At 48.7% G+C, this 19,355-nt stretch overlaps 9 protein-coding genes across 9 annotated transcripts; 5 read left to right on the top strand and 4 right to left on the bottom strand.

Moving 5' to 3' along the window:
* Positions 1-840: 840 nt before the first annotated feature.
* Positions 841-1,328, top strand: N7519_002437 (huntingtin-interacting protein K; the record flags this gene model as incomplete). The annotated part of the gene is made up of 2 exons (XM_057289215.1): positions 841-1,149; positions 1,218-1,328. The coding sequence occupies 2 exons, from the start codon at positions 841-843 to the stop codon at positions 1,326-1,328; spliced, it is 420 nt and encodes a 139-aa protein (XP_057150417.1).
* A 176-nt stretch (positions 1,329-1,504) lies between these two features.
* Positions 1,505-3,479, bottom strand: N7519_002436 (putative MFS multidrug transporter; the record flags this gene model as incomplete). Its single annotated transcript, XM_057289214.1, has 3 exons — positions 1,505-2,410; positions 2,463-2,610; positions 2,761-3,479. 3 exons carry the CDS (start codon positions 3,477-3,479, stop codon positions 1,505-1,507), a joined length of 1,773 nt encoding a protein of 590 aa, XP_057150416.1.
* Positions 3,480-5,069: 1,590 nt separating this feature from the next.
* N7519_002435 (D-hexose-6-phosphate mutarotase) lies at positions 5,070-6,154 on the top strand (the record flags this gene model as incomplete). The annotated part of the gene is made up of 3 exons (XM_057289213.1): positions 5,070-5,312; positions 5,374-5,703; positions 5,768-6,154. The coding sequence occupies 3 exons, from the start codon at positions 5,070-5,072 to the stop codon at positions 6,152-6,154; spliced, it is 960 nt and encodes a 319-aa protein (XP_057150415.1).
* Positions 6,155-6,434: 280 nt separating this feature from the next.
* On the bottom strand, positions 6,435-8,206 carry N7519_002434 (putative choline transport protein; the record flags this gene model as incomplete). Its single annotated transcript, XM_057289212.1, has 4 exons — positions 6,435-6,636; positions 6,714-7,284; positions 7,341-7,969; positions 8,031-8,206. 4 exons carry the CDS (start codon positions 8,204-8,206, stop codon positions 6,435-6,437), a joined length of 1,578 nt encoding a protein of 525 aa, XP_057150414.1.
* A 3,530-nt stretch (positions 8,207-11,736) lies between these two features.
* Positions 11,737-13,094, top strand: N7519_002433 (uncharacterized protein; the record flags this gene model as incomplete). The annotated part of the gene is made up of 3 exons (XM_057289211.1): positions 11,737-11,825; positions 11,879-11,922; positions 11,977-13,094. 3 exons carry the CDS (start codon positions 11,737-11,739, stop codon positions 13,092-13,094), a joined length of 1,251 nt encoding a protein of 416 aa, XP_057150413.1.
* Positions 13,095-13,510: 416 nt separating this feature from the next.
* On the top strand, positions 13,511-15,090 carry N7519_002432 (Zn(II)2Cys6 transcription factor domain-containing protein; the record flags this gene model as incomplete). The annotated part of the gene is made up of 3 exons (XM_057289210.1): positions 13,511-13,810; positions 13,844-14,173; positions 14,248-15,090. Coding segments are annotated over 3 exons (1,473 nt in total), but the record flags the coding sequence as incomplete, so codon positions are not given.
* Positions 15,091-15,416: 326 nt separating this feature from the next.
* On the bottom strand, positions 15,417-16,338 carry N7519_002431 (RTA1 domain-containing protein; the record flags this gene model as incomplete). Its single annotated transcript, XM_057289209.1, has 2 exons — positions 15,417-15,635; positions 15,694-16,338. 2 exons carry the CDS (start codon positions 16,336-16,338, stop codon positions 15,417-15,419), a joined length of 864 nt encoding a protein of 287 aa, XP_057150411.1.
* Positions 16,339-16,686: 348 nt separating this feature from the next.
* Positions 16,687-17,251, bottom strand: N7519_002430 (uncharacterized protein; the record flags this gene model as incomplete). The annotated part of the gene is made up of 2 exons (XM_057289208.1): positions 16,687-16,925; positions 16,951-17,251. Coding segments are annotated over 2 exons (540 nt in total), but the record flags the coding sequence as incomplete, so codon positions are not given.
* Positions 17,252-18,062: 811 nt separating this feature from the next.
* On the top strand, positions 18,063-19,304 carry N7519_002429 (uncharacterized protein; the record flags this gene model as incomplete). Its single annotated transcript, XM_057289207.1, has 1 exon — positions 18,063-19,304. The coding sequence occupies one exon, from the start codon at positions 18,063-18,065 to the stop codon at positions 19,302-19,304; it is 1,242 nt and encodes a 413-aa protein (XP_057150409.1).
* Positions 19,305-19,355: the final 51 nt, after the last annotated feature.

Here is a 19,355-nt window from a genome sequence, read left to right as displayed (position 1 = left end):
GGTCAGATATTCGTTATTACACGCACTTACCCATGTTGACTGGCAATCAGAGATGGTTATGTATGCTTACTGCAAGGTCCCTTTCCCTCTATATCTGGACTAGATATCCTTCCAGCCTATTGTGATCATTCCTGACAAGATAGGCGGCCGTCTATGCGGCCTTCTCAGGTGTTTCAGTATATTTTTGTAGATATCTTCCCCCGCTCTTAGTTTTATAGCTAGACGGTGGAAAAGTGCCGGAAAGGTGCAAACCACACAAGAGGACCAACCAGGGATTAGAGATGAAATAGATACATATTTATAAAGAGTGAGATGTAATAAATATTAAGGAGGTTGATATGACTCTTTGGAGTGACACTTCGGATACCTTAGCACTGGGAGCCGAGTCAGCGTCATCATCATCTAGGCATTCTGGTCGAAGTATAGTCTCCAAGGACTGGAGCCATACTCGGCCTGAACCTTCCAATAGTCGAGAAGTGGAGCTTAGAAGTGGAGATATAAGCTGTGGAGTCAACTCGACAAGGGTCCTAGCTGTGAATAAGGTCCAAACCATCTAGCAACATAAGAAGTCAAGTCAAGCATGAAAATTAAAACATTTAAATGGAAGGAGTGGAATAATCTTGCCCAGGACCTGAGGTCGGATACCTACCGAATTGAGGTTGCCCACTTCGGCACTTGCCCAGGTGGCCGGGGGAAACAAACAATTATGTCAGCACTTATCTGAACCCCGGAGCTTATCAGTGACGTCGTCCACCCGGGTTCGTCCACCCGGGTTGTTGCCAAAACACAGCTCAAGTCAAGATTAGATCCAACTCCCAGGGCCCCTTTAACAAAGAAAATATGTCTGATACAATTCCCTCTGCAAGCGCTGGCCAAGACACCGTCGAGAACCCAATTCCCTCAAACGCCGAAGACCGAAAAGCCGCCGCCGCTCTATCCTCCCTCAACACAAATGAAATCGCAACAGAGGGTGCCTCAGCCGGAGCACCGCTTACTGTAAACCAAGAGGCTCTAGGGAGGGCTATGAGTCGGCTTGAGATAGCTGCTGGACAAGACTCGGGCAACAAGAAGACAGCTGAGGGACCGAAGACTGACGAGACGCTGAAAAAGAAGACAGTTAAGGTTGCTCCAGCTGATGTTACACTGCTGGTATGTTTGCCGTGTCCCGATATGGCTTCGGTACTCGTCTGTGTGCGGACTTGTTAATATGGATCTAGGTTGACCACCTTGATTTAAGTAAGACCAAGGCCACGGAGTTGCTCAAGGCTCATGATGGAGATGTCACTCAGGCAATGAAGGCATTCATTGCCCCATCTATGCGGGTATGATGGCTCAAATTATTTACTACGAGTTGTCTGTGATTTTATGGGTTGGTCGGTACCAAGCTGATACAAAGGAAACCTCGTTTCTTATATTAAAACTCGCATTATGCTGAGGGTCTGGTTGTCATGCTTGTTATGTTCAAGGAGTGCAGACAATAGTTATATCAACAGGTCAAAGAACATCACTCCTCATCCCCCTCTACCTCGTGTTTCTTGCGTTCGATCCCCTTGCCCTCGTAAATACTCCACAGCATAGCCCAACCAAGCAAAGCCTCAACAGCCAGTGCCCACCACACAGCACCAATCATATTGTTCTCGAGCCCCAAGCCCAGCCCCCAGCCACCCAGGAATGGGCCCAGGGTTCGAGCTCCACTAGAGATACTCTGCGCCACTCCATGGACTGTGCCTAGAATAGATGGATCCGTGACACAGTTGTTCACCAAGATAATTGCAGCCGGCAGGATGAATGTCCGCGAGATGACCTGTAAGCTAACGACGAACGTGAAAGAAGGCCAAACAATCCATGGTATGCGCGGAAGAATCACCAAAAAGGGCATCAGCATGTATGCAATAGGCGAAAAAGGAAGGAACGTTCGGAATGACGTGAGTGTGCCGAGCTTTGTCTGTATCAGCGGGTAGAGGAAGATCTGGAGTGGCAGGCCGATGAAACCAATAATCGCAGTAGCAAGCCCAACTCGTGATGATGGAAGACCTAGTCCGCCGCCAAAATGGAAAAGACCCTGCCGGGAGTTCTCTGGTGCACGGGGTGCGGGCAAAAATACGAATGTCATAGAGTTAAAGGCGCTTGTGTGGAAGGCAAGTAGGAAGTGAGCCACCAAAGTCAGGATGATGTTGCGTGTCCAGATCTGGCGGAACCCGATCTTCTTATGTGGCCGTGGATGCACACGAGAGCGGGCTGGACTCGACGGCGTAGACCAAGTACCAACACTGCCGTCCGTGTAGATGGAGCCATCGTCTCTGGAGCGCGTCAGCGGACGATAGTGGCGAGGTCGTCGTGTCCAAGCTCTTGTGATCCGTTTGCCGAGTTTACGACCCCAGTCGCTTCTATAACGTGCAATTTCATGTGTCTAGATGTTTTGTTGTTAGTGACGGTATGAATTCGGACAGTGAGATTCTCACCTCATCGAGCCCAAGAAATACTGCGAGAAATGATGCAAATATGAAGATTGCGCTCAAAAGATTCGGCAATGCATACGGCCAACGCTGCATCCACCACACACCTTCTTTACCTCCAAGGAGAGATCCCGGGCCAAAAAGTTGCGGAAAACTGTTCACAGGATCGGCCAATGAGCCTCCCAAGATTGGACCTATGATCACGCCGATATTGAAGCACATGGGAGGAGCAAAACGCGCGGGATTGATATCTAAATAGTCAGCCTAAGGCAAGGTGGCGCATTGTGCGAACATAACAACTTACTTCTTCTCAGCAATGATCTCTGCAATCAGCGTCCGCATTACTCCTACATTGCTATTCAATATCCCGCCCAGTGTCCGAAAGACCATGGCCGTCGCAAAAGATCGAGAGAAGCCAAAGCCGATACAAGACAGACAAGTACCCATCAATCCAATCAACAGCACTCTTTTCCTGCCCATCCATTCAGCATCAGCAAGACGGCCCCACCAGACAGCGGTGATGAATTGTGCAGCTGTAAAGCTACCCTGGAGGATACCCGCCTGCGCGGAGATCTTCGAATCTGGCAAAGATGGATCGAATGATTTGAGCTGATAGAACATGTACGCCTGCAGAGAGGTCTGCGTCAACGGCTCTGACAGTCGCGCCAAAGTCAAGATTGCCAACTGGCCCTTCTTCGGTAACGAGCTCCAAGTTACCGGTTTCTCTTCATCCCCATCGGCCGGACCCAGCACACCGTCATGATCATGATCGCGATCATCTTCGTCGAGTGAGGAAAATCGTCGGTGATTGGTCATCAGCGGTGCGAACTCCGATCTCCTCGACCTGGAGTCGCTTTGGGGGATTACAGTGTCGTCGCTCTCGAGATCGGTGTCGCTATCTGTACTTGACAAATCTGCATGATGACCGATCAAGTTTGAAGCGTCCTGAGAGGCAAGATGAACATTTTCCCGGTCCTCGTGGCGGTCTTGGCCATAGTTCGGGGTTTGCGGAGAAGCCCCCATCAACGAAGATCCCGGCTCGGACGTTGTCACACGAGCACGGCTGGGGTATATACCGGGTGTATGACACTGCCGTTGTGCGTGAACCTACCTTGGCACTTGATATCACTTGAGATCCGTACTCGGGCGGTCCGTGACTCTTGTGCCTTGGGAGAGGAGAATCGAGGTGGAAATGAGCTTTGACACCTTTTCGCCCACATTTGCGTGGGGTCGATGGAGATGTTGCCGAGTTAACCGCGAGGTCAAAATATCCAGGTACTATATAGTACGTCTAGTACGCCAGTTCAGATTCTGTGGTATAATTTGGAATATGGGTATTATATCCATGGATACGTCTAATTCTCTAATTTATTCTCACTTGAATTCTATTACAACTAGAATATAGGGACCTGTGAAATCGACGCCGAAAATGACAGCCTCTGGCGCCAGAAACGGGCGCTTAACCGCCCGCTGTATTGTACTGCCCCCTATTCTGCTGACGGCACAATTCTAGACACGGTGAAAAATTTGAGTCGGTTCGTGGGGTGAAGCTCGAGGAAAGGCCTTTTACACCCTGCCTGAGGCGCAAACAGCAAGTCACGGGAGGGTACACTGAGTAAGCTGGAAACAGGCTGGGCGGTCCACGTGGGAGTGGGTCATGGTTACACACTAACCCATTCTGGATTTGATTCTTTACCTAGGTACCTACCTAGGTAGGTATCACCCATCACCCAGGCATTACCTAGGTACGGAGTATAGTTTCCAGATTTGTCCCAGCTTTCCAGCTCTCCAGCTCTCCAGCTCTCTATCACATCTTCACATCTCTAGTGTATAGGCACATGATCTAGCAGTAAGTGTTAGTAGTGAAAGGTATATACCTGAAGAGACTACTAAAAAAGACCACTAAAAAGACCACTAAAAAGACCACTAAAAAGACCACTAAAAAGACATATAAAAAGACATATAAAAAGACATGTAAAAAGACATGTAAACAGACATATAAAAAGACTATCGGAGAAGACTACCTAAGAAGACCACCAAGGAGATTACGGCGTATAAGCGGCCGACTATTTATTCCTATAGCAGAATATTTAAAAGGGAGGCGGTATATGAGGCGGTATAAGGTCGGAGGCATTTAAGATATCAAGCCTAAAAAATCAGGCATTTGACCTTTGGCCGTTAGGCCCCTTCGCAGTCTGAGGGTCTGAGGTCAAAGTTGAACTGACGGTTACCAGGATGGTCAGGATATGAGCAGACAGGTGTTTATCAGCGAGTCGCTAGGCCCGTATAGAAGATAATAGTACGAAGGTAGCGAATAGCAAAGGAAAAGGAACATAACAACTCTCCTCACGCTCCCACTCTCTCCTCATTCACTCCTGAATTCACTGTCTTCTATCCACTTCTAAACATTGTCAAAGAAGAGACTCCTGTTTGTATTCCTGATCGGAGCAAGTCGTAATGGTGGCATCGAAGAAACCCTTGTCCCTTTGGTAGTCTCGGCCTGGAGCCCGTCAAAACAAAACAGGCGGGGCCGATAAGATCCTCTTCCCCCCGCGCTTCAACTTGAAACATCATCTCTCTTCTCTCTTCAACACACCCAATTTATTTTCTAGAATGGACCGATCAAACAAGCCCTCCGCAATTGGAGTGGGAGCTTCCCTTCCCCAGCCCACCCTCTCCATCAAGGACAACGTCGTCGAAGCTTCGTTGCCCACCGGCCAGTCAGTGACCGTGCACCTGTACGGCGCTACTGTGACCTCGTGGAAGACCGGCGGCCAGGAGCAGCTGTTCGTCAGTGAGAAGGCTCATCTAGATGGCTCCAAGCCTATCCGGGGTGGCATTCCGGTGGTGTTCCCAGTATGTGAACTCTACGATTTCTCTGCTTGAGCTACAGCTAACCGCCCTGCTTATTCTCCAGGTCTTCGGTCCCCCGCCACAGAACCACGCTACCTCATCCCTACCACAACATGGCTTCGCTCGCAACTCCAACTGGGAGTTCTTGGGCAAGTCCTCTTCGGAAGCGCCCGGAAGGGATAGCGACCAAACCGATCTTACAGTGAAGTTGGATTTCGGGCTGTCGCACTCTATGCTGACCGATGAGTTCCGCGCCGCTTGGCCATATGAGTTCGGTCTGGTGTACAGTGTTACGCTCACCACGAACTCGCTGGAAACGGCACTGCAGGTTCGCAATGAGGGCCAGCAGAACTTTGAGTTCAAGGTGCTTATGCACACATATCTGAGCATTGCGGTATGATAATGCACCGATGTTACTTCCCCCCCCAATTCCCAGCTAATTGGAATTTGACAAATAGGATATCTCCGACATCCGTGTTAAGGGTCTCGAATCCAAGACATACGTCGATAAGACCCTCCAAGGAACTTCTCACACTGAATCGAGCCCCGCATTGGCCATCACCCAAGAAACCGATCGCGTCTACCAACAACTTGACCCTGCCGTTCCAATCGTCGTTGCCTCTGCGAAGGATGACCAACCTTTGTTCTCGATCACTCGGGAAGCTCTGACTGATGTTGTGGTCTGGAACCCTTGGATCGAGAAGGCCAAGGGCATGGCCGATTTCGGCCCAGACGAAGCTTACAAGAACATGATCTGTGTGGAGGCTGGCTCAGTGTCTGCTTGGCAAACGCTTGAAGCTGGAGAGGCCTGGGAAGGTGGACAGAGCATCAAGTCGCGACTATGAAGATGGGAGGATATCTTGGCTCCTAGTGATCTCCATAAATGATAGTTATGACCTAAAGACACCTACCTATTCCCAATTCTAACTTGTAGCCCCACTAATCGTACGTCCGTGCTTGATCCCTAGCCTAGCCTTGCTTGACCACAGCACTTTGATACACAAATCGTTGTTATATTCATCAAAAGATATAGATACATATTCTTTAACAAGGTTACCTGTTATCAATAAGCAACAGTAGTCACATTCGCGCCCGTCTTCAAGTTTTTCGGGTTCCAGTTGTCGTTCATCGTGAATCATTCCCATCCTCAATACCATCAGGCGAAACACCCACGGCGTCGATAAAAGATCGACGACCCTCCTTGCCCTCTTGGCAAGCAGCCAACTGCTCAGCAGCCTCGAAGCTATACTGCGGGCCATGGTATTGGCGCTTGGCACGGAACACCCACCAAAAGGCAGTGAGGACCATCAAGCCGACAACGATCACACTGGTATAGTTCATATTTGAACCGTGGCCGGCAGCACGAGGGGGAAACAGAAGAAAATAACAGTAACCAAAATATACATCAAAGAAACAATATTAACCGCCATCCCAAGTTTCTGTCCCATATAAAACGGCCCGGGGACCATGTTCCCACGACCAGACAAAACATGCGGAAAGATGGCTCCGAAGTAGGACAGCGAGCTCAGTACAATAAACGACGAGATCAGCGCTTGGAATGCCGTCGTGCTGCCGATATATATACACCCCAGACAAGTGACGAGCGCGCTCATGGCAACTGTGGCACGCACGGGGGAGTGCAGTGTCGGATGGACTTGGGCGAAATAGTTCGCAAAGGGTGTTGCGTTGTCGCGTGCTAAACTCCACCACATTCGTCCGCCTGTTGTGAATGTCCCGATTAGAGTTGGGAAAGTTGCAAGAAACAGTACTGCAATCAGACCAATAGCGCCTGCGTTAGACCCTGTCGCTTGTCGGTAGATCTCGGCGGTTGGGAAAAAGCCGATGTTATTTGCAAAGACAGCGTCTAGATCCTGGATGGAGTAAAAGAGAGCGATCAGATACACAAAGGATGTGACGAAGGCTGTGAGCATCTGCAACATTATGCCTTGCGGGACCTTGATCTCGGGTTTGGGGACTAAGACATGTGTTAGTTGGTGGTTTTTCCTTTCCTTTTTCCTGTTTCGGACATACCCTCTTCTGATAAATGGCTAATACAGTCCGGGACTCCAACTGCAAATGCGGCATTCAACAGACCAGTCATGAAACAAACTCCGTCTGACCATCCGCCCGTGTTGTTGTGGTACTCAGTCCACACCTGGGCGTTGCTGGCATGCTTTTTCGGCATCACTGTGAGAACCACCACAGTTGTGACGAGGCCACACATCGACAGAGTAAGGGCAACACGGTTGATGAGGGGAATATATCGATTTCCCAAACACACAATCGCACAACACGTCCAATTGACAATCTGGAATACAATGAATACTTGCCAGGATTGCCACTTGACAGTAGGGTAATTGAGCAGATACATGGCCACGGCCTCATTTCCCAGCATGGAGCTCATTGACGACGCCGACAACAGCCACGCGCAAGCATTTAGATACCCAGTAAAGAATCCCACTGCACGGCCTCGATTCCGGCTCAAGACCGATGACCAGTAGTATACTCCACCGGCAGAAGGCATGGAAGAGGCAAGTTCGGCCAGCGAAGCTGAGATGGCCGTGTAAAAGACGCTGACTAGAATCAATCCGTACAGAACAGCCATCGGGCCGCCATTCTGCAGCGCAGCGACGATTGTACCCCCTGTTGAAGCCCAAGAACTTGGTCCCGTTAGTCCATCGATATTTCATCAGTGCAATTTCCGATTTACAATGGCCTTACTTTGCAATGACAATCCCCAAACTGGTCAAACTCCACAGTCCAAAGTTCCGCGACAGCACTTGTTTGTGCCCAAGTGCAGATTCTAGCCGCACTTCGTCCATTCCGGAATCAGGTTTCGCGGACTTTCCAGTGTCCGCAGAGGGTTGCTTTGAGAACACCATTTTGCCGTGCGTCATGCAGTGTTAGAGCGAATACCCAACAAGGGGATCGAGGCATAGCAACGATAGGATAAGGAAAGAGAAAGGGAGGTACATCCCCACTAGGTTTGGTAGAGCGTATAGGGCGCATAGGAACGATCGGGCGTGTCGCAACAGGAATGTAAGATGTGAGGGCCCCTCATGGCTGCCACATGTCTTGCACAAGGTCCGAGCATTCATGCGAGGATGATCGGTCTACTGTTTTCTCCGAAGGGATGCACATCTTTTCTTCGTTACATGGATGAAATATGGGGCCAGGGGTGTTATTGGAAGAATCATACCACAATTTCTGTCAGAAAAGGGCGAATTCTGTGCGCATCTACGGGGTACACTATCTAGTTTTTAATTCACGTTTTGCTTTTGATTGGGCCGGTGAAAATTGCTTCTCTTATGACCTTCCCAAATCGGAACCGAGTTGATACGTCGCAGGCTAAGTAAGGGGTTCGCTCGAATGCAGCATCTAGGCCGTCGATCCGATGCGGCTTAGCCACATACATCGTAGCTTGGGGCAAATTTCAATCAAGGGCTAGGGTAACCCTTGCAATATTGTGGCGAGGTCATGGTTTTGAGATTCCGCAGATTTCGGTTGTTGGTCTGTTGAATATATTCTACATTCCACCGTTGTCTGCGCAACATTTAATTGGCCTGTCCCACGCATACAATCGCGATCCCCTTGATGAACCACATGGCCTCGGGTGATCGATCATTTGCAACATAAATATATCCACGAATACGGAGTAAGTTCTAGGTTCTTCGTACAGGCCACTCCGTAGTGTTTTGCATGCTTGAACAACACAATCCCTCGTTGTTCTTGTCTCGGCGAATAAATTTTCGACTGGTGCGAGGAGTTGGCTCAAGACTTTCGAGAAATACACCTCACGCAAGTATCAATTTTCATTGGAGAGCCAGCGAGCAGGAAATAACACTGGATATGATCCAACTCCATCGAAGCTATGACATAGCAATGTAACATCACGGTGAGGTAGCATGCGAACCACCATACTAATTGCATCCATCTGAGCTCACACGAGCCTCCAATGGAGCTTGTCTAATTTGAGTGGCAGCGTTACCCCGTCCTAGCAAGTATGACGACAAAAACCAGTGCCACCGACGGCCTCTAGAGGTAGACCCTCGACTCAGTGTTCCATCAACCACAGCCATTTCCGAACAGGGCAACCGGCTTCAGCTTCATCAGCAACATGGAAACTGCGGTTTTGCAGAATATTGCTCACTGCTACTGAGCTGGTTAAATTGCTTCAAGCTGTCAAATTTTTCTAGAGAGTGCTGCGAGAGCTACTCGATAGATGGTCTTAATGGAGAAGGAATGTACGTGCATTCACCATCAGCCAGAGGTGACGCAGAGAGAGAGAGAAAGGTGGGGAGGGAGGGAAAAGGAAAGGGAAGAGAAAGAAGGGAGGAGGGAACTACCTGGCTACGCCAGTCACACCATGGGGGGACCTAAGGCCACTAAAACAAGGTTCCACCAGTGCTGAAAGTCTCCAAGAGAATATTCGTGGCACTCGAGGTCCATCACACAGTGGCGCAGCTCCAAATCGTCGCCCATGCGGCAATGGTCGTTGCTTAACTAGAGCTAGACATATGTGTGCATGTTGCGAATCTGGTGCATGATGGGGTGCATACACATAATGTGTTGCTTGAATGGCTTCGAATCTCAAAATCAACGATTCTCACACCGAAGAGCCTCGATTAACCACTTATACTCGGTATACATTTGCACTATGAAACCACACGCCATCATATAGAATAGGGAAATGGCCGCTATACGTATTCAACCCCTTCCTGCTCCTGAGAATTTTGGCCTTCGCAGTTTTACACGTGGCTAGTTTCAACCGGCCGGATATTGCATTTAACATGTGGAGTATGTGGCACGCGAAAATTGCAATGCTATCTTAGCATTCTTCCTCGGTAGTAGAACAATGTCCCTACATTGTATGCGCAGCCATCAGTCCTTCTGCCGCATTCGTGGAAGATGACCTCTCGATACGACTCTGGACTGAGTTCTGTCTCTGGGCTAGATCCGATATCCTACAAATGCAAAGATCATTGGATTAACCTCTTCGCTAGAATGATACCCTGGACTTCCAGCCGCCGTTTAGACCTCGACCATACAATCCGCCCAAAGGCTACTCTAATTGGGAGTCTATGTTTCGTCTTCAAAATGACACAGCCTGACAAGCGCCAGAATGCATACACCGCGAGTTTGATTCACAGGCGGTCATCTAGCGTTGTTCCTGTGGATTCGCTGGCTATCAGGTATGGCTGAGTCGCTATCAAGGAGCTTCCTCACCCGTCAATCAAGTGACCCATCTTCATAGTGCATATGGAAGCTCATGTCGAGTTTGTCCACACGGCCATTCAGGATTCCAAAATCAGCAGAGTAGAGTTGAGGAGCAAGCTTCCACATCTTTGTAACTAGCGGCGCTTCGGCTTCCGAAATACCTTGATATTGCAGAAACTATTCAGGGATAAGGTTCCCTAGGGATAAAACGCAGAAAGTTGAGTATACATATTAGGCATGATCTCCGGTCCACGATTGGCCTACCATATCAATTATTATTAACCCTTTCTTTAGCTCGCATATCGCGCAAGTCTATTCTTATGGAGGATCACTGTGTTTGGATCGCCATGCAGATCAACGTTCCGGACTCCCCAATAATATCGCCCGCACATCTCCAACGTATCCACTATGGAATATGACCTGTCAATGAGTTTGTTCGTGCTCGAGGCATGGAGGTCCTAAAGCTATCGGCAACGTGCATAGGGGGGACTTTACAGCCCAAAATAAAGATACCAATTAAGTGACGATCAAGGACAAGGATGCGATTTAATATTGGGTTACACCAATTTCGCTTAATGCATCCTATCCTGTTGGAGATATCTCGCACAGCTGCGCCGCTTTGCACAACATTGAGTGTTTATGTATTTATTGGGAAATCAGTGTCACAAGCTGCTTTTATAGGCCTCTTGGCCCGACTAGCGGAAGGTTGGACCCCAAGACACGAAGGAGGAATGTGAAGCGTAAGGCTTCTCATATGTCGATTCCTGCTCCGTGCGTAATTTGTACATTCCAAACCCGACTGTCACCGACCGGATTGGCGCTTCGAGGGAAACAATCCCTTGCGTCTGCGCCCCATTCTTCCTTGCTTGTCAGCCTGTACTGACATATCACGGGCCAGCACCCATGACGCTACAGCCCTGTCTCGTTTGACAGCTTTAAATCCATCCCCGGGACCTTACTCCGTAGTTTAACCACTTTCACCGACTGGATGAAATGATCGCTTTCTTTGGCGTAGTATCCTGTTCTCAATACATCATTTATAGATTTACCCGCTGTCGGTAAACAAGCCATGATAACAATTCACACTTGCCACTGATGCTCCTCGTCAGAACCATTCGATAACCCGGTGTTTCTCACACATGGCAGACTTGTTCTATAGCCCCCTGGCAGCTTGCAGTTCGGTTTAGCTGAGGTTGCTCTATCTGCCAAGATGGGGGATGTGTCACCCACTCCAAACCAGCTCTTTTCAGAAGCCATAGTCTTCTGGTCTATAGGGCTTATTATTTATGTCGGGAGAATGTAGGTTTGAAATGGAAGCCTGGAATTAGACCAGATTGCTAACTGCAGCAAAGTGTGGCTCGTATAATTGCCAATGGATCATACAAACGGTTGTTTGGTAAGATTTCCAGGCTCTACTCTTTTTGGATTCTGCTAACGAGTAACTCTCTAGTGGACGACTATGTGATGACAGCCACATTTGTAAGTGTTATCATCGGGAAATCACGATGGTCGCTTCTTTCAACTAACCCGACGGTTCCTCAAAAGGCAATCTATACCACAATGCTGGTACTCATTCAAATATCGGCCCGCTACGCAACGAACCTCATGGATCCCAGGGACTATGATGAAGTACTAGCAGACCCAAAGCAAGTCAGCGATCGGATCTATGGAAGCAAAATTGTCATCGGACTGGAGCAATGCATGTTGGTTTCAACCTGGGGCGTCAAGACATGCATGTTGATGCTCTATTGGCGAATCACGCAGAATCTGAAATCCAACTTCTATATCAAAATCCTTTCCATTTACGTTGCCATCGGATTTGTCGTCATAATGGTCACCTATTACGCGGTCTACTGCCGCCCATTCTCACAATACTGGGCCATGCCGGTGGAAAACATGCAATGTGCGACATATCAACACTACTCGATAACTCAGGCCGTCTTCAACATTTCCTCCGATGCCGTCATGTTCGCCATCCCGATTCCACTCCTTATCAAAGCTCAACTCAAACGACGCAGAAAAGTCGTCCTCATCGGCGTCATGAGTCTGGGGTTGTTCACCATCATTGCCGCTATCCTAAACAAATATTTCAACTTTGCCTCCCCACTCACAACAACCTACCAGATCTGGTACATCCGTGAAGCCAGCACGGCAATCTATGTCGCCAACCTCATGTGCTGGTGGCCACTACTCCGCAAGCTGTTTGGCGTCAAGGCATTCCAGTACAACAGCAACCGAGCCCAGCAACCTGGGAATCCGGACAACCAGAACAATGATAGTAGCGGCTCCTACTCCAACAACTCACAACCTCGTCCTTCGTTCGCATTCCCTCGCTCATGGAAGCCACCTTTTCGTCTAGGAAATAAAAGCACAACGCCTGGCAAGTACATCGGCGATAAGCGCTCGAGTACTGAACCCATCAATAAGTACAATAACGAGTTCGGCAACGATATGCATCGTGTCGAAGCTGTTCCCCTCGAGAACTGGACCGCAAATGGGCATCTTCGAACTGAAACTTCGACGACCAAGGGCTCAGTCAACTCGCTTGAGAAACAATATGATGTTTAATTGTACCAAAAGCAGCATGCACAATCGCCTTGTTGATGTCATAAATCCAGTGGAAATTGTTGCTTGTTGTACATTCAAAGACACAACGATTTGGTGATTGATATATGAATCAAACTTTTTTTTTTCTGGTGATAATGTACAAGCTATGCTGTGCCAGCTTCATGCTGCATGCGCCCCTGTATCTGGCACAGTGGAAAACACTGGTCTAACATAATTAGAGCTCCCTTTTGGCACTCAATACGGCACTCAATTTTCCAATACGCCATTTTCTATGGGATGTAGTATGGTAAGTGTGTATTGCCTCAGTACGAAACACAGCCCCCGCCACTTCACCGTGATTATTTGGTTGCCTGCCATCATTATCATTTATCATAATCTTTGACATACCATCCAACTACAATCTCTATCATATCCAGATTGTGATCCATCATCAATTTTCCGTGTTTTCTGAGGCTGGCGGTATGCAAGTGAGAATGGATCCTAAGACTTGGATTCCTGGACAAAGTTTTAGTGTCACCATGAGTCCGCTGCCTTCTCAACGGCTTCACGCACCCATGCCACAAGATGGATTATCCTATTCCGAGTTAGGACCAAAAACGCTAGCGGAGACAAGACCATCTAGGACGAAAAAAAGACCGCATACAAAGTCCCGTCAAGGGTGTCTCAACTGCAAAGCCAGAAGAGTAAAGGTTGCACCCATACCCCTATCGGAAATTGTATCCAGAAATAGATGATTAACTTATTCCTAGTGTCAGGAAACACAGCCTCGCCCGTGTTCTAACTGTGCGGGACGGAACATGGTGTGTGTATATCCATCGAAAGACCAGGTCCTACGCCGTCGTCGACCTGTTTCAAGTGAACATCCCCACAGACGAGAGGAATGGGGTCATGGATCCATCATTAGCACCTCTACAGCATCGCCACTAACACGATGGAAATCGCTTTCATACAATTCTCCGGATACTTTTTCCGCGGCTGACCTACGGTTCTTACACCACTTCTTGATCGCCGCATACCCGCATCTCCCGTTTGGGAGTGAAGGCATATGGAAGACTTCTCTGCCGGCGTATGCACACGAGGTAAGCTCCCCTTTTCCTTGTATGAGTTACTTATTGAAACGAGGGAGGTGTGTATGCAAACTGACTGCGTACAGTGCCCACATTTGATGCACTCAATTCTCTGCCTGGGGGCTTCTCACCTGTCCCGAATCACACCGAATGGCGATAAATATATGCCTCTGGCCATAGCACATAGAGGCAAAGCGCTTAAAGCACTTGGCGAAGCACTCGCCACAAGCGACCAGTGCACCAGGACCGAGCTAGACTTATTGCTAGCTACTACCTACGCGCTTACAATTCAGTCTAACTACATGGAGGACGGGCTGGTCGATTTCCTCGTCATGGTTCGAGGCTGTGCGGTTATCACCTTGCGGATCCTGGATATATACCAAGGGAGCGAGATGTTCGACTCCCTCACGTCGGAAGCTATCTACACTCGTATCCTGCCTCTTCTCCCGTCGACTACATGCTGCGATGCCGAAATGTTGGATATTTCCGTCCTGACGCTTGAAAGTATCCAACCACTGCTAGTGACTAGAAGTGATAGGATAACCTACCAGTCTATCCTGAACATATACAAGGGATTACAACACTCCGCTCGCAGAGGGTTCATCGCGTTGAGCGAGATATACAATAGCTGGGTGCGAATCGGGAGCCAGGAATTCATGGAGTTCCTGGATCCCCGAAGCCACGTCTCGCGAATGCTGCTTCTTCACTTCGTTGCGATAACGGTTATGATGTGGCCCGTGTTTTGTATATTGCGGCCGTTGATGCTGGAGACACCGATGGCTGACCTCGCTTGTCGTCAATGGGGGGCTGACATATACCAAAATCTGCCTTTGGAGATGCGTGAGCTGGTTGAGTGGCAGGCAGGTTATATTGCCTCGGGCGGAGACATAGCTAATGCAATTAAGACCTCGGGTAACGGCCTGGAAAATGTAGGGGTTACTGGGCAGGAAACGGAATCGTCGTTGGAGTGACATAGTTGATAGAGGGGCTACTAGGGAGATGAAGAAGGAAGGAAACCCTTTCTATTCAAACTAGCAAAGGAAAGGCCTTTTATAGAGGCCCGCAAAAGCAAACAAGCGCTCAGTCTACCACCAAAACAAGACATCTGATGAAATGATCTCAGCACAACCGAGAAAATATAAACAAGTAGACACATGCATATCTGCGCATACATGGACAAAGCAAAGATAGAGACACAGAGAAGAATTAAGCGACAGCCCCAAAAGCCTCCAAAGCTGCCATGTCTCAGGCCCATCTAAGATGGTGGGATCGGTTCGCTATATCTCCTACGAGAGCTTATCTCCGGCGTTGCAGGAAGACCCGAAGGAATCCATCTAGCAGGGTGATACCAACCCAATGCCATCATGGCAATAAACATTGGAGCTGCCTCTAGGACGTACAGCGGCCATTCGTGGGTCCAAGTATAAGTGTCCATGCCCATGGAGAATTCAATAACTCGATAGATCAGACGGACCTAAAGACGAGTAAGTTAAGTTCCAGCTCATTGTAGTACACCTGTGAAAGAAACCTACCATGATAAAGAAGCTCGCGACGTAAATCCCATTCAAGACCAACCTCACTCCGCTTTCCATACCGCCGCCTAGTGAAGACGGGGTCGACCTCATATCAAACCAAATAACGAGAAGAAGAAAGAGCGCAAAAGTAACCAGCTGCAAAACCAGCCCTCCGATAAGAACGCCGACCCCCACATCCTTTTGGATTCCCTCCCAGTCATTCGAAGACGCAATCCCACTCCCCGAGGCCTGCGTGAGAAAGCTCAGAACATCCGACATGACGAATATCCGAGGGATCCAGACGGGCGAGATCTTCCCAAAGAACAATAAGGGTTCTTTCCCCGTGGACTGTATCAACTTTCCAATGAAGATATACAGGCTGGCACAGACAAGCACGGGAGCAATGACAATTAGCGTCGCTGAAGTCGCGTATAATCCGATGTTGTCTGGTTTCTTGACGCTGGCGGCTCGGATGGCGTATGCTCCGACCTCAATTGCGGCAGCAATCATAACAGGAATGAAGTATCCTGTTCGGCTGAACTTCCTTGTGCAAGGCGCAATCACGGACAGGTATAGGTGGTAAACAAAGGAGAGAAGGTAAAGGATGGTAAAGATAATGGACGCCGCCAGGGACGGGTCATAGAAGTATATAGATTGGCCCATTTTTCGAAGAACGCTTGACAGCTATTTTTCAAAAAGAAAAAGACGGATGTACGTAAACGTGCTTGGTCAAGATGGGATTCTGATAAGATGTTGCTTGAAAATATCTTCTCACCCCGACGCATCAAGGTTTTATATCTTTTCTCTTCATCAATAGGATATTTGACTAAATCCATCGCCGAGATCGATACCTAGGTAGTAATCAGTGGCTACTGACAAACCAATCAGCTTCTCCGGCGATTCTCGTATTCGCACCTCGCATTTCGCACGCATGTTGTATCCGCACCTCGCATTTCTCACCATCCTTCCAAAACAGATGAAATTCTGGCATAGGTTAAGTTATCCTGCTGCCTATACTACCCCAATGCTCTTGTTACATGCCTGCATATATGTACAGTCATGTTCCATAAATACTTTCAGTGGTGTGTGATTTCCCCTGTTGGGTGCGGTGGCAAGACGGCTGCGCAAATCGTTAATGATTCGGGCCGCCAGTTGGATATAGCCCGTTGCCAGGCGAGCTTGATAGCGGCGCAAATGATGCCAGCTCAGCCGCAATAGAGTCTGGGCAGTGCTAATATCCGAGACGTTGACTGCCAGGGGACATAATTGAGATACGGACCACTCGGCCAGTGCCGCGCTTTCCACCAGCAGTGATGGGCGATTGGATTCGGGCATGGGTGTCCAACGTGGCTATCGAGTCTGAGAGGAGGATAGGGAGCGAGACATGATCATAGATCCAATGCAACAAGAGGGTTTTGGAGATGAGAACGAAGAAAGGGTGAATTGAGAACCATATGTCGATTAGCTGCATCATCCAACTGGAGTTAATCGGGGTCAACGGGCTGTTGACGGGGACTCCTAGATCAAAATCAAACACGGTTTGCGTGGTATCCTGCGTAAGACACGTCGCGAAGAACCTTGCCCGGTATTAGATGACCAATCGAAGTAGCCCACTGCAGTTAAGCTTCCGCATATCCAGCTCTTCTTTTGCAGTTCGACTGAGTCGTAGTCCCCACAGAGTAGAAATAAACAGTTTTCCCCTTACCCCGGATTTACAGCCCAACCATGGTTTAAGCTGATCCTCTTGACCAGAATCGGATAAGTTGACTTTGGTGAAAATTAATTTCCAGTCTTTATTTCACAAATAAAGCGCCGATAGTCTAGAGGTAGGACACTGCTTTCCCAAGCCGGTGTCAAGCAGGAGCCCGGGTTCGAACCCCGGTCGGCGCATTATTTTTTTGGCCTTTTTTTGTACCCGGGCAGAAACCTTCTGATAACATTCTGAAAAGCTATATCCAATATACAAGGCTTCAATTGCATATAGATGTAAACCGACTGGTGGTAGATTAAATAGTAAAAGCTGTTTTCATTTTGAGTCGGAAGTAAAAAAAGACTATGTACACCCAACAGCTTCGCACTTCTTTCATCATGCCTTCATTTTAACCATATGCTGCCTAATCCTTACTTCATTCAATTATCATCACATTGCATGGTCAGATTTGTCTATAAAACAGTTCCTAGTCTATCCATCTCCTGGATCCTCGTTTGTCTCATAGAGGAACGAATCAAACAAGCACGGGAACAGCAAACGGATGACCAGTGAGAACCAAGTGAACGATCTCCTTCTCTCATCCATTACAACGGCTCCCCATCCGGAGACAGCTCATCTTTATTTCAGTCTCTCGTCAGATCCCCTCTTCTCTCTCACTCAAGGCGTTGTTTCCGAAATGGAAGGTTACAATTACCCAGTTGAGCCATCTTCTGAGCACCAGGAGGGACGGGACACAGTCCACCAGCCCGTGTTGAACTCTGCAATCTGGACGAGCCATCCAGATAATATCCCACCTCGCCGTGCAATGTCTGGCGGAGAGGGTCAAAATTTACCACTCTATGATCCTAACCTGGATGCGAGAAACCAACAGCCGTTTCCAGTTCTCTTGAGTCCCAGGGTTGACCCTTCTGCGCCATACTCCCAACCTACATTTTTGCCAGAGCAGGTCGTTCAGCTTTTCACAATCCAGCAACAAAACCAACTGATCCTTTCCCAGATCCTAACAAGCGTAGGCGACCCTGCATTTTCGCAAGAGCAGGTCGCTCGGCTGCTTCTGAGAATCCAACAACAAAACGAACTGTCCCTTTTCCAAATTCAATCAAGCATGGGCAACCCTGGACAGCCACAATATCCAATGACTCTGCAATCTCCCTTACATCAGCCATCAGTGCCCCAGAGTACCGAAAGGGATTCAGTAATGAAACTGCAAGCACGAATCAAAGAACTGGAACGGGATGTCCAAAGTCCGGAAGATACACCCGGCCCTTCCTCGCGTCAATGTCAAAACAAGTCGCACTGTCCGAGGCACAAGGACCCGGTTCAAGTCACTTCAAGCCCTGCCCAGGAGTCCTATGTCTCTCATAGATCTCCTGCCAATCTCGGCAGCAGGCGAAGTCCAGGCCTAATCAATCCGATCTCCCCGACAGGCCCATTGCAAAATAAGAGACTCTCTGGCCAAGATTCCAAAACTTCATCGAGGAACGTGAAAGGGGAATCTAGTTCCGAAAGGATCCTGATACCAAAAACCTCAGTCCAATCTAGTCAACCCACCAGTTCCAGGAAGCGGTCCCCAAGTCCTCTTGACCCCGAATTGCTACCCTCGACGAAGAAGACTGCTGACCGCAAAGCAGTTAAATCGGAGAAATCCCTTGATGAAATGCTGGAGAAAGTCAACAGGTACCGGGATGAATTGCGTTTTCTACGCAAGCACAAGAAACGTTTACTCCGGCTTGTCGTGGCCCAGTTGAGGGAGTGCCGAGCTCTTCGATACATGTTGAGTAAAGCGGAAGCTGAGCTCGAGAAAGACCCGGACACAGCTGATGTCAGGTCTATATTGGGACCACGAATTCCAAGCACTCAAATTTCAGACTACTTCAAGATGGAGACTGATGTGGAGGAATCAAGCGGGGAAGAATGAAGGGGGAAGAGGACAGATCCAAGTGTGGATTAGGCGGGCTTGTATCCTGGT

This window comes from Penicillium mononematosum (assembly GCF_028829835.1).
Source record: "Penicillium mononematosum strain IBT 11891 chromosome Unknown utg000002l:1.0-8112719.0:1.0-8118358.0, whole genome shotgun sequence".
Lineage (NCBI taxonomy): Eukaryota > Fungi > Ascomycota > Eurotiomycetes > Eurotiales > Aspergillaceae > Penicillium > Penicillium mononematosum.
The sequence above is the reverse complement of the archived record's forward strand: the minus strand, read 5'-3'. Positions and strand labels throughout refer to the sequence as shown.